Consider the following 14828-nt stretch of genomic DNA (forward strand, 5'->3'; position numbering starts at 1 on the left):
GATAGAAAATTAGAATATTATCAATAAAAGTGAAGCAAGAGCTGCTAGAAAATCAGTAAATCCATCTACTCGAAACAAATGTGAGAACAAAAATTTGAAATGTAGAGTATTTGCATCATTTGTTGTTAACATTTATTTCTTAATAATTTCACTGCTTAGAAGGTTGTTTCTAAATCGAAACAGTTGAACTTACGATCGTCCCTCAACAACTAAAACGTACTATGGAATATTGCTCAAAATTATATTGGAAAATTGATTTATCTTGGTAAATTTTGGAACATTCTAATAGATTGTTAACGCGTTAGTGAGATGTAATAACCGAAAAATATAATTTCAACATCAAAGGTACGAACTTATGCATCTTTGAAAATGAAAAAAGAAACGATATAAACAATTATATACATTATAAATAACACATGATATAATACATGAGTAAGTCTAATTTGGTAAGTTTTATACCAATGTTTCAAAAGTGGTTTTTAAATATACAGAATGTTCCACGAAATAAAATGTTCCAGCGACACATTGCATAACGTGCGATTGTTTTTTGGAGGTGAAGATAATATCGATTCTATTCTTTTAAATGGAGTCATGTGTCTTTTGTACAGTAGTTCATATATATTTTTTTTAAATACTGCACATAGATATTGAAATGTTTTCATTAGAAAAAAAAAGAAACAAAATATACAAAATATAAAGAAAACTATAATAAGCAGGCATGAAGATATAATAAATAGTATATTACAAGCTGTTATAACAAAGAAAATAATATGTTAATAAAGTATGCGATAGCGTGATAGCAATATGTTGCATTTGTCAAATACTCGACATTTAAATTAATGCAATAAGAACAGAGTACAGCATAGTAAAAAAATAAATCAAATTTTCTGAAGACAAGACAAAATCCTTATGTATTGAGTCTTGATTGCTTTGCATATTAAATTGTAAAAATAAATAAGGAGCAATTTAATGGTTAAAGGAAGCAAGTTAAATTTAAATATGTTACAAGGAACTAAATATAATAAAGTGATAGAACCATAAAGTAGAGATGAAAATTTTTAATAAAATACAAATTATATTGTTAACAATAAGTTAAATTCATGATACACATAAAATAGGAAAGTCTTATTTCTTCTTCCATATATATGCTTCATAGTGTTACATGATCTTTTAATGGCATTGCGCGATTTCCTTTGATCAAATAATGTTAATATAATGTATTTTAAGATGTGATATGAATGAGGACAACTTTCTCCACGTATAAACACTCATCTATTTAAATCAGTCGATCCAGTCAAGAAACTTGTTATGTTAATTGTTAATTATGTAAATTGGCAGAGATTGGCAGAACAATCCACGATATGGTGTATGCTGTTAATCCCTAATTTGATGTTTAATAACGTAAAAAAGTGGGAAAGACGTAGAGATCCATTATACAGTGTAAAGTCGATATATTATCTATTTAATTTTCAAGGTAAAGAACGAAATTACGATATAGATACGATATTCATTAAGAACAAAATCACATTGTCGTATTTAACGATCGACAGGAATGGTCGATCGACGTGGAACTCAATGGGCTTCGGCGGTGACCAAATGCTCGAAAGAGGCCTTACACTGAGACCTGCCACAAGTAATTAATAGTGAATTATTCATTTGAGCCACAAGCTCGAACTAAATAGAGGAAGAATTGGATCACTACAATGTGCTATGTTATTATATCAAAATTAAGGTATGCGAAATGATATTATTGGAAAACCATTAAACTCATAATATAGAAGATTTTGCTATATTAGAGTGAATGTGAAGAAAGGAAAAAGAGCGAAGAAATTGATAGTACGTATAATTCTTGACAAGAATAGACAAGTAATTGACTGAAATAAAAACATATAACATAATCAAGGAAATCACGCAGTTGTCTCGCAGTCAATAACGCGGCCTTTGAAGAGAACTACGTTGTCATCCCGTGATGTAATTGCATAAAAGAATGGTCCATTTACTCGAAACTCTTCTAGGGAAGGAGACAAGAAGAGCGCAATCTCCATTTCTGTCGAAAAAAATTGTATACTATTATCAATTAGAAGAAAAACATTTCAACCAAATTCGTTTCCACTAGATTCGTCCATCTTCCTCCCTCTTTTTCTATTTTCGATTTATGTGATTTTGTTAATAATTATAATAGTTATGATTCATGATTAATATAATTATCATCTAATTAAGGGGACAATGTAAGTATAATTAGATGAATATTTATTGCAGACTCAGCTGTACTAAGGTACACATACTACATCCTTGAAATCCAACATTATTAAAAACTTGCATTTTGAAAAACACTTCTAATATATAGTCAGAATAAATTATTTATTGACAATATAAATAGTTCGCTTAATATGTAGTCAATATATACTTAGCTTCTTTACTGATAATATCTCCATATTACTTTTCACTAAATGATTAAGATATTGTATAAAATAAACTATTACGAAACATAAACATGTGAAAACACATAATAACAGACTATTAAATATTAATGCAAAGAATTGTACATTTAGAAATAATAGGAAGCATGCTGTTTCATGCAGGAAACCAAACATGAGGAAACATTTTGAACTATTGTGTACACACATAAACATGTTATAGTTATATAATTTTTGATATAATAGATTTAAACTTATGCAGAGAAAATAAATACATATACGCATATTTACATAGCTTGCAAAAAATTAGGAAGAACATACATGCAAATTTTTATTAATTAGACTAAAATATTAAAATATGAAATAATAATACTAATAAACATTCTCTCCAAACTATTCAAAAGCTCAAAAGAATCATAAATTAAGCAAAAATTGAAACCAAGCAAAATACTGTTATTTTATGTGATAAATTTATGTGTTTTTGTATACTTATCATGTAATATATCATATATAATAACATGATATTGTTATAATATTAACTGTATTACTTTAATTTTTTCAGTTCTTCTATTTTTATTCATATGTCACTTTTATATTTCTAAATTACTCAACACCTCTCAATAGTAAATATTATTATTGACATAAATAAATTTAGTATCTTTTGAAAAGATACTGAAAATGTTTGGTTCGTTAGTACAAAGTGCAGCTCTCTGTGGGATGGAAATCTGGAGGCAACAGGGAGATGGAAGGATAGATTGAATCCAAAGAAAATGTATGAAATGAATCTTAGGCTTAGGTAGAAACATACCGAATTATATAATAATGGAGAAATACAAAATGTAGAACTGCACATCAGGACAATGAGAAAGGCTTTAAATTATAAAGAATGGGTAAGAGAGTCAGAAAACAAGATAGTGGTAGAATGTAGAGAAGAAAAGAAGTAAGAAGGAGAAGAAGAGGAAGAACAAAAGGAGAGGAGGAACAAAAAGCAAAGAGAAAACTGAGAAGGAATATAAAGAGATAGTTTGAAAAGTGATGAAGAAGGTTATATACAAGGAGAGAAGGAAGGCAATGGAGGATAACAGATTCCAAGTACAACAAAAAATACATTGGACTGGTGTAGAGAAAAAGGAGATGGAGAAAGGCAGAGGAGTAAATTTATACAGGGGCAGAGGAGAAAATTCAGAGCCAGAGATAATCAAAGAAGATTTTTGTTTTCATCTTCTTTTCTTAGTTTGCTAAGGATATTACACTATCGCCTTGTAGAAAATATGATTAGATATAAAATTAGTCTAAGTAATCATTAGACAACTAGATATCATCCTCTAACCAAGAAGCCAGAGCAGTAAGAAATAAATAAAAAAAATAATTTTTTTATAATATTACATTATTTTTTAAATATTTTCATATCTACTATCTGCGCAAAGTGATATCTTATGTAATTTAAATATAAACTGCATAACATAGAATGTTTATTCACTTACCAGTTGCAGCAGCAGCTTCGCTTCCTTCTTCATTTACTTCAATGTATGCCTTTTGTATAACATCACTGACATACAAAGTTTCATCAGCAATCCCAGAAAAATTAGCACGAGCAGTAAATGCATCAGTCAATCCCATCTACACAAAATAAGAATTAAAATACAAGAAATAGTTTTCTGTACATGAATTACACTTTATATATATATACCTTTTTTAAGACATCATTAAGTTGAAGCTTACTTTCCACCTTGAACTTTGGTAACCATAATTCTATTTCCTGCTCATACCCTTGACTTAGAATGTTCGTTAAACTTGTATTTTGTAATTTTTTCTCAACATCAGACAAACCATCAATTTCATTCGGAAGAATTATGATCATACTCAATTCGTCACCCTAGAAGATTTATTTGCTTGTATTTCACAAAGTTTTACACAGAAGCAGCTTCTTTTTGTACATTACTGACTTTTTCTTCAAAACTTACCTTATATGGTATTACAACAAATTTAGCATCTAAATCTGGAAGCACTCCATATCTATAATTACCTTTCCTATACATTGTGGGAACATTTTTTACTTCAACTTTACTAGTATGAAATGCCATATCGCTAGTCAACTTAGGGTCGAACTTATCTTTCCATTGGCCTTTAAAATATACTGCATTGACAAGTACTAATTTAGTCAAGTCATTTAGCATATCTGTTTACAAAAAAACATTGATAATAACATAAAACGACATAATGTGGTTAGAAATACTGAAGCTAGAATGCATTCAATCAAAAATTTCTATAGTATTTTCTTTATACTTTAATAAATAAAATAAACATATACAAACCAGCACTTATAAGCTCTTTAATGAGATTATTTGTATTTTGTTCGACCCAACTATTAATAATATTTGCAGCTTCCTTATTTTGAGCAAAGTTTACCAATTGAGAAGCAGAGCGGAAGTAAACTTCAGTTAAATCTTTATAACTTGGTTTCAAATTTAAAGTTGCTGCTAAGAAGGCTTTATTTGCAACAGCCAATTTATTGTCTTTCACATTCTACATTAAAACATGAAAAAAATATTATATAGCATAGAATAATGCATTTGTTATTTATATTGATAAATTTACAATTTATACTATACATTAAATTAATAAAAGCAAAAGGTTGAGAGAGATACCTACATTGAGATTATCAATAAGTGACTGATAACCAGATGTGGCAAGACTCTGTGATGTTGGTAGATGAAGTACATTTCTAAACTGGGCTTCTGTGTTTCCACGAGCTCCATAAGCAGCCATAGCAAGAACAATACCTGCACTTAGAGGAGACGTAATAAGGTTGCCAGGATTATCTTGTACCACAGTCTGAAAACCATTTGCATCTCTATAACTTATTCATCTTCGATCATTTGCAAGATAAATAAGCAGTTCATAAATAGTATTTGGAATAAATTTTAAAGTGCACTATTTTACCTGGAAAAATGAAGAACTAAATTGATTTGCACCTTCCACAACGGAACGCAGTGCTTCAACATTTTTCTCTGCCTTTGACATTGTTATTAGAGCAAGAGCCACCAACCAGATACTTCTTATTACTAACAAAAATTTAGTAAAAAATTGTTATTAAAAACTGACAAAATAGATATGAAATTTGATATATGTATTACATATAATATTATTTTATATAATATTATTATCTTTACATATAAGATATATGTATATATATTATATGTAAAAATTAGGAACTTTATGATTAAGTATTGCTTTAAATAATTTTGAACATTAAAAATTAAATTTACTATCAATCAATACATATATTACATGAAATAATAAATGACTTCTTCAAAGTTCTAGAACTTAACACCAATTAGAATTTAACGAAAATATTCTATGAGTTTAAAAATATTTTTAATACATTTTAATATATTGTATTATTTCATACAGATAATTTGTATATTATTTTGAACATTATCAGTAATCATTATCAAATACCAAACATTTCTTAATACAGTAATATCCGAAACCTAACTTATGAGCCGTTTAAAGCAAAAGCGGTGTAATTCAATCTTTCGTCTATTAGGTTTAACAACACATCTCGAGAGCGTAACCTTCATTGTCTTTTGTGCACAAGAGATGTAAGTATATCTTCATTAGTTTTTCGATGGATAACAGAATAACTGAGAATCGCCTATCCAGTCCCTTACAGAATTCTTACTTTATCTCTCATTATTCAGAAATCAATTTTTAATAATAATTAATGTACAAACATTGTGTAAGTTATGCAAATACCTGTAATTTCAAAGTTCAAGATACTTATAAAATTCAAGGTTTTACTACTCAAGGTTTTACTAAAAGATCAAGCGGCCGAGGTCAACAACTACGCGACATGATTAATGAAAACCAAAATGAAAGTTTCAAATAAAGTAGGGACAAGTTACAAACTTTGAAAACTAAATGTAAAGATACACATATTTTTTATAAATTCATCAATTAGAAATAAAGTATTTAAATAAATACGAACATTCGAAATACTTTACGTATTTCCAACAAGAATAATTTATATGGTTATTATTTAATTATAGAAATACTATTAACTTATTATATCGTCATTATTTAATCCTTTTTAAATACAAATTTATATGAATATTTATAAATTTAATAAACAAATCATAAATAAAAGGTTAATTATATTATAGTTAACATATTTATAGTGTGCATATTTGCTATTTTCTTTGTAATCTTTACAATTCTTTATTTCTTTCGACTAACAGCAACTTTTACAAAAATTTACAAAGATCACCTTGTAAACTAACCCTTCTAATTTTTCAGAAAAGCTCAAGTCGTTTGTTTCAATTTTAAAAAAAGTTATTCCGTTTCAAAGGAGGTTCGAATATTAATAACTTCGTATGCGAATTGGATACGTATAAATTTACACCTCATGTTTCTTGTCTGATACAACCATATACCATTAATTACGTAAATTAACTCATAATATATACATTGTTTTAAATGAAGTAAACAATATTAATTGCTCATTGTAATAGTCCTAGATTAAATTAAACAAGACAAAAAAGATACTATATTGTTAAAAAATTATTAATTTGTGTTAATTACTTATTAATTATTTATATTATTTATAGTATTTTATCATTATTAAATATTCGGAGTATCCGCTGATAAAAATAAGCATATAAAAAATACTAAATTCAATTATGACAGCTTCTCGCGTGTCATACACTATACATACATGACATATATAGAGACGAAGATAATGTTTTCCGTAAATCTCACCGGGGAAAACCCATTAATTACATACGTGAATATGCATTGCAATAGACTTATTATTTTCAACGCGACTAATAATACCATGTAAACGCAGTGGAAATAATGATTTAACAATAATTAATATCACATTTACTACATTGCGCAGTCACAGTAATCAATATTATCATATGATATCGTACTATCGCTGTCAACGGTATTTATCGATGGACAAATTGCTTTTGTTTCGTAACACATTTTATGAATGTGACAAATATAATTGTTTTTCTAACGTAACAATTACGATTATCTTGATTTTATGTAAATTTTACAATTGTTAACGTAGACTATTATGTGAATATTTTTTAAGCATATTTATAAATATTTAATACTTTATATTTTACTATTTCAGCAATATACTTTTGTAATTCTGATGGTTTTACGTCTGAGATATTTCTGAATAACGTATGTGGTTATATACGTTAAAATTACAAATATGTAGATAATTATGAGTAAGAATGCTAGTTACCGTGTCAATAGATATTAAATATCCCTTCGTTGAAATATCTATTACACAAAGATTTACGAAGTTACTAAAAGTAGATATAGGATACATGCCTCGAGATCAATTTAACCAATCTAGATACGAATAAAACATAATTTATCTTGTGACATATTTAATAGCAGATTTCCTCAAATGAGAAAGAAACGCCACGATATTCGTATCGTCATCGAATGTGTGCGTTTTTCATCACTTTGAAACTTGATTACAGCAATCAGTATCGTATAATTATAAATAACTATATTATCGGTCAAAGAAACAGAAATTCCATGAAAAATGCAAATTTTATACGCATAAAATTCAACTGTTGTTACTTATATTAATATTTTAATTAATTTCATTTTCCAATTCAGTTAACTGAAACGTTATTTTTAAAATATCATGTAAGTAACCCTACATCAAGTTGATTAGTTTTCCTTAATACTTAACTATTTATGTATAAAAATGATGTATATAAATAAATATAATTACTTGCAAGATGAAACGATGAAAGGATATTCGTTCAAAAATTTCTTACTTACATGTAACATATACCCATAAAATTCTATACTCTTCCTATTCAAATACGTAATACGGAACGTAATACGGATTAGAAAATGGTATCAAACATAATGGACCTACACTTCGTTCATTATTCACTTATACAGCGGTTAATGACAGTGTTCGAACGACCTCTAAAATAAAATAACTTTTTAAAAATTTAACCAAATGACTTGAATTTTTGTTAGATGTTAGAAGAATTGGTTTAATACACGACATATAAAAAAATTTAGTAAAAATTGCAATTATTGGAATAAATAAAAAATAGTAAATATCTTGAGGAAAGTAATAAAAGACACTTCTTACAATATTTTTATCTATGCCTGTAATGAGAATTCAAACAATATGTTTCATACATTTATGTCAATTATACATATGAGAAATGTACATGCTAATATGTATGTACATGAAAATTCCATCGAAATCGGTTGATGCAGAAACAAGCGACAAACGTTGAAAGATGCAAGAATTTTTAAATTTATTTCAGTTATACGCCGAAAGTCGTGAAGAACTACGATTTTCATCATTTTTTTACCACTTGTAATTCACAGCAACGTTAATCAATTTTGATGAAATTTTCAGCATGTATGTAACTGGCATAAATTTACATAACTGACATAAATGTATTATTTAAATTTTTATTACAAATTCAGATAAAGAAATCCTAAAAAGTGCGTTATTTTCTTCGCGATTTCGATCGGTTGTAATTTTTTCACAACTTTTTTACATATCATCTAGCAAACCAATTCTTCTAATTTCTAGGCAAAATTTCTGCTTTTATTCTGCTTTAAAGAATTTTCGAACATTTTCTTAAGTCACTACATATTATTGTCACACATATATAGCTTTCACGCAATGAAAAGTTTAGCAGCCTATACCCAACAAAAACATCGATAAAACACAATAAGTTCTTATTTAATATCATTAAAAAGTATGCTATAAAAGACATAAACTAGTAAAAGATTATTATTTAGAAGTATTATTGCACCGTAAAAATATTAAGGCTGAAAGGTCGGAGAGATCATCAGTCTAGTCGTAAGACTTAAAGACAACATCTTTCTCGTACAATAGAAATCTCGAAAATAACAACGAAGTATCTTTTTGAAGTACGTATTTCTGACACACATTAAACTCGTTTGCTTGTTGTAATAACATCCATTGCTGTGAAAGTAGTATTACGAAGATTGATTGATTATACATAAAGAAAGTAATTACTTGGAGAAGGAGGTTTAAATGATTATTAATCGATTTGCATTAACTACCGAACAGAAATTGTGCATACTCGGCTTAATCCGGGGCGAGATCCGCGATAACCTACCTTCTCAAATACACATATATAAATTTACTTACATATACGCATAGTCGCGATCCACTCGTTTTACCGGTTAAACCTCTTCTAAAGTTAAACGCAGACTGCAAGAAGAATCGTCTGAACGAATATAAAAGCACGATTAACAACCTCAGGGAAATCCTGGCAGTGGGCAGAGCGAACCTACCAAGGATCGGTAACGAACGAACAGCCAATCACGATGTACGCATTCGATTGTCCGTAGAATCGTACAGATTAAGCAAACATGAATTTTAAATCTTATTTGTATTCTCGACTCTATATCCCAAATGGACTTGATGTTACAAACATAAACAGGGCAATGATATTTCGACTAATATTATCAGAAAAAGTACTGTTAATATAAATATTTACATATATCTATTATATGCTTCCTCTGTAGCTAGTAGATTTACGCATATTCTGTTTGTTCATTCGAATAATTTTCAAAAATGTGAAGTTGATTTATTTAAAAGTTATTTGTGTAAAAGTTCTAAATTTCTTCTTTTATTTTATTCGCTTTTCTATAAAATAATTCTAATAGTCCCAATTCTACGAAAGATACAACGACGTTTTAGGATTTTTTACCAGCGATTTATTTCGATCGATGTTTACATTAGTTGCGAGACCTACGTATGAATTGAGAGATATGGATAAACCTGATTAGAATTCCATACGCTCTACCAGTAAACAGATGACTGAAATATTCTAAGAATAATATGTATGTGTAGATTCTCCTAAATATGCTAATGGAAAATATATAAAGATAGGCACGTAATATTGTTATTAGTCTACAATAATAGATTATGAATATCGTGTTTCGAAATTCTTCATTTAAGTAATTAAAGTACAAAATATTAGTTTTTTATTTTGTTATAAATCTAAGCAAATTAAATTATAAAGAAAGTAAAACCTTTTTTTTTACTACATGTTCCTATTTTAATGAACGAGGAAAGGCTTAAAATTATCACTTAGACCTAAAGAGTACTTGACTTATGCATTTATCAGTAGTAATACCTCAGATTTATAAGCCTTTTTTTGTTAGGTAAAGAGACAACATAATCGTTTGATAACAACATTTTAAAAGGAATATTATCTGAAGTATTCAAAAAATAAAGAAAATATCTTAATAAGAAAAAGTGACCTTGACCTCTTTCATGATATCTACTTTCTATCTTGCATCACGGAAATTAGTATTACATATTTGTCGTTTAATGAAACATGTTATGAATATATTAATACGTATGATTCATATACATATGCTGTCAAAAACTTTATCTGATTCAATGAAATAAAAACGTAAATAATCCATAATAGGTACACTTACCGAATTATAAGCGTTACACAAAAAGCAAATTTCCCGCGTAATTTATTATATCTGTTAGCACCTTTCTTAAGATATTATAACTATATTCGTTTCGCTTGTGCGCAATTACCCTACTATAGGTACCGTGCTAGAAACTCTCCACAATTACATGGATCGCTGCCGCACAAATGCCTGAAGTTAGGTTCGAATGAGAATTGGGCATGAGTCATAAAATAAACGCTGGGAAATCTGACGAACCTTAAATAGTAATAGAATCAAGCATGCGAATTGGAAATGAAATATTTTTTTCAGCTTAACTACGTGAAATAAAAAACGTATAGATATAATATATGATATTAAAATAATTACTCTTTATAAAATATTTTCGTCATCGTTACAATGAGAATATGTAACAAATTGAATTTATTTTTTTAGTAATAGTCACACTATTAAAAGTAAATTGGAATTCTATAGATTTTATAAATAACGAAAAAGAGAAATCTATTTATCTAAGAGTACATCTATACAATGTATAGGATCAAATATATTATACACTAAAACTATTTCACGCTTCACATAATACGCACTATATATTTTAAAAAAAATTGTTTTGTAACTTACTTTACTCGCTATTTGTATATATCTATGAAAAGGCGTTTTAAATAGACGACACGAGAAATAGGAAGAAATATAATAAAAATGGCTTTACTTAATGAACTGTAGTACTATAGTTGTTGAGTGTTTGGTTGGAAATGAACCCAATAGTATCTTCGGGGTGTGGTTAGCTACAAAGAAAACAGCTACATCTATATCTTGAAAATGATATAATCGATAAGATTATACGTGAAATTCCTGAAACGCAAGTGTATTGTATGTAATATGGATTAACTCCAATTGGATTAATAAAAAGCTAAATAGTGTACCAAAATTTCTCTTGTATGAAAGAAGAAGGAAATTTACCTCTTGACCGTTTTATAGTATTAGAAAGGATATTTATAACGAAATATTTTAGTTCTTTCTATATGTACGTATATATATTTGATTAAAATCATTTGATGAAAATATAATAAGTGACGTCACTTCTTAGTAATTTCATTCTACATATAGAGCATATAAACCGACATATAGTAAAAAAAATTTTATGCTTTCTCGAAATATTCACGATTGATATCTATACCGCGAAATGCTCTATTCTTATCACAACATTTCTCATGATTAGGATTTTTCTGACAAAGTTCGCAACCACAGATTGTTTCCCGTGATCGTTGTGGGCGGCGGTTTGGCGGGCAAGGTGGTGGCTTTGGTTTATCATCGCAACAGCATGGTCTACAAGGATCCTATAAATAATATTTTTCTTATGAATATTTCTATATTTGTATTTAAAAAACTGGCGCAATAATAATTAAATGAAAATTAAGATATGATTTAAAAGGTACGAAAAAAAGAAAGAAAAAGAAGAGCGGTACTAAACAAAAAATGATTCATTTTATGGAAAATACCTTTGATCATGTAAAAATAATAAATATTAATAAACTCCCCCTTTCTCATTTTTAAATTATTAAAGATATATGCAATATATGTTTACATTATCTTTATCTATCTATCAATCTATATATATATATATATATATAGAAGTCGCGAAAAAAGAAGTCGAAAATATAGAATAAAAACTTTTCGTTTGAGGCTTTGTTTTCGAGAAAATCGATTTTGAATTTTCGCTCGATACGCGTGTAGTACGTTATAACGGATCTCACTGTAGATCGTTGTCTCGATGGAAAAATTAAAAAAAAAAAAATTTTTGTTTTAATTTCTTTTATTCTATATTTTCGACTCCTTTTTTCGCGTAGAATCGCCCCCTTTCCGCTTGTACCACCAGTTACCAACCACCCTGTATATATAAAATTTAAATATTTAGAATGAAGTTGACTTGTTGTAAAAATACCTGCATCTTAATATAACAAGAAGATTTAACATCGGGGCAAATATCACTAGGACTTTGATACGGCGATTTTTTTGAAAACGAGGGATCTACACCATCTTTTGTATCTTCATCTGATAATTTCATTCCCTTACTGAGTTCTTCGTCCGGCTTTTTCTTTTTCTTTTTCGGGGGACATGCTGATTTAAATTCCGTGGAAGTCCAAAATACTCCACTATTTACTAACCAAATAACAAATTATATGTTAAATGATAAATTATCTACGAGACGATTAAAAGAAATTTCATATTATCATTATAGGACTACAAAATATTTACCAGAGTCACAAAATTTATTCCATATACTTCTGCAGGGTTCATCATTGGTCATAACTTACTAGAATTTTTAAATCTTTTAAAATATGCTATATTAATGGTTTCTACAACACAAAGAAAATTTTGAGGTTAATTTTAGCAATTCATTCTTAAATAGGAATAATCAAAATTAAGAATAATTTCATATCGATACGGCTACGTATATGATATATTCGATCTTCAATCGTTTTGTTTTCAATCACAGATAAGTGTATCTTTGTCTGTGCTTATATATATTTTAAAAAAAATGTTACGTAGTATTTATTTCAATAATTAAACCACATTAATATATAAATCTTACAGATGTAATTTTTCCTTAAATGTACGCAATTTCTTATACGTAATTGCCCTAATAATAAGTGGTTTAAATTTTAAATTAAGAGTGGGAAAAAATTATTTACTAATTTGTCGCCCCCTAGTGGTATAAAAGGAAGATCCACTTTATCGACAGTAAATGGTATGAAAATAACCAAACTTTTATTTAAAGTTATTTGTGTAAAGTACAAAAATTATTAAATTGTGTTTTATTTAAATGATTATATAGCTAATTATAAATTTAAATTAAGAAGAAATTATTTCGACGAGTTTTTATTCAGGCCATATGATATGTATCATATTTTGCAAAAGTAATATCAGAGAGGAAATATTAATATTTGATTTATTATTGAATATTGCACACTGACAAAGATGGACGATTATACAGTATCATTAGATCCTGAAACAGAAATGGTCTGCACATTATATTTATTTAAGGATGTACAAAATTCTTATGAACTGCATAAAAAAGTTATGGACAATAAACTTTCTTGCTGTATTATAAAAGCGGCGCTTATAGTGGATCCTTTGCAAGTAATAGTAGCTGCTAATAAAGCTGCAATTAGTGCAAAAATGACTCAGTTAACTACAAAAACTTTATACACTGAGGTATTGTTTAATTTATCAGTATCAAAAAACATATCACGTTCATTAGCAGATTTTGGTATCGGTTATAATGACAAAAATATACTAATAGCAATAATACACAAAGAATGTGATGGATATTCAATGTCAGAAATACTAATGAACAGTATAAAAGGAGAAAGGGTATTGATTTCTAGTTTGCCTCAATTTACAAATTTTGATTTAGTAAAAAGAAGATATAAAATTGGTGAGAATGAATTGAATATTTCTACTCTCGCTAATTCTGTTATTTCTAGAATTAGCTGTAAAGATTTTATATTATTGAAATAAAAAGATCTTGGCAGAATTTTTTTGTAGATAAACATTATTTGATATCTACAATTTTTGTGTACTTATGTAACAATGTTTCATAAACAAGAAAAAATTAAATATATTGTAATTTATTCATTGTAATCAATATTCTTGTTTTATTCCTCATATTTATTTTTATAAACCTCATAGCAACTTAATGTGATAATTGTGAATTTTCTGTAAATGTTTAATGTAGATTTTCAAATTCTTAGTATATAAATACAACATAGAAAAAAGATAGTTATTACATTTTGCGATTTGTACATTACTCCTGGTTATACGCTTGTTCAAGGATTACTACAAAAAGGAAAGCTGTAAAGTAGATTTCAGTGAAAGATACTTTTTCCTCTTTTTATTCACTCATAAATAAAGCCAGGTATGCGCTGAAAACAATTTTTATAT

At 27.8% G+C, this 14828-nt stretch overlaps 3 protein-coding genes across 8 annotated transcripts in view; 1 reads left to right on the forward strand and 2 right to left on the reverse strand.

Annotated features, from left to right (window-relative positions):
* Nucleotides 1–9709, reverse strand: part of LOC117213252 (antichymotrypsin-2-like) — a 21641-nt gene extending 11932 nt beyond the window's left edge. For 2 of the 6 annotated variants that reach the window (XM_033458636.1, XM_033458622.1), the window contains exons 1-7: nt 9601–9708; nt 5361–5482; nt 5070–5252; nt 4733–4943; nt 4382–4596; nt 4108–4293; nt 3902–4037 (exon numbers count right to left, since the gene is read on the reverse strand). In XM_033458636.1, coding sequence (XP_033314527.1) covers nt 3902–4037; nt 4108–4293; nt 4382–4596; nt 4733–4943; nt 5070–5252; nt 5361–5482; nt 9601–9610 — 1063 coding nt within the window. In that variant the 5' untranslated portion in view covers nt 9611–9708. Of the gene's footprint in view, nt 1–1441; nt 1625–1826; nt 2048–3901; nt 4038–4107; nt 4294–4381; nt 4597–4732; nt 4944–5069; nt 5253–5360; nt 5483–9600 lie in introns of those variants that run through there. The other 4 variants (XM_033458644.1, XM_033458640.1, XM_033458625.1 and 1 more) reach the window with 4 other exon arrangements.
* Nucleotides 9710–11947: 2238 nt separating this feature from the next.
* Nucleotides 11948–13463, reverse strand: LOC117213319. Its single transcript, XM_033458682.1, has 3 exons — nt 13140–13463; nt 12826–13043; nt 11948–12220 (listed from the first exon to the last, which is right to left on the reverse strand). The coding sequence occupies exons 1-3, from the start codon at nt 13189–13191 to the stop codon at nt 12023–12025; spliced, it is 468 nt and encodes a 155-aa protein (XP_033314573.1). The 5' UTR covers nt 13192–13463; the 3' UTR covers nt 11948–12022.
* Nucleotides 13464–13591: 128 nt separating this feature from the next.
* On the forward strand, nt 13592–14673 carry LOC117213304 (EKC/KEOPS complex subunit TPRKB-like). Its single transcript, XM_033458671.1, has 2 exons — nt 13592–13632; nt 13772–14673. Exon 2 carries the CDS (start codon nt 13863–13865, stop codon nt 14403–14405), a length of 543 nt encoding a protein of 180 aa, XP_033314562.1. The 5' UTR covers nt 13592–13632; nt 13772–13862; the 3' UTR covers nt 14406–14673.
* Nucleotides 14674–14828: the final 155 nt, after the last annotated feature.

This window comes from Bombus bifarius, unplaced genomic scaffold (genome assembly GCF_011952205.1).
Source record: "Bombus bifarius isolate JDL3187 unplaced genomic scaffold, Bbif_JDL3187 scf7180000007970, whole genome shotgun sequence".
NCBI lineage: Eukaryota > Metazoa > Arthropoda > Insecta > Hymenoptera > Apidae > Bombus > Bombus bifarius.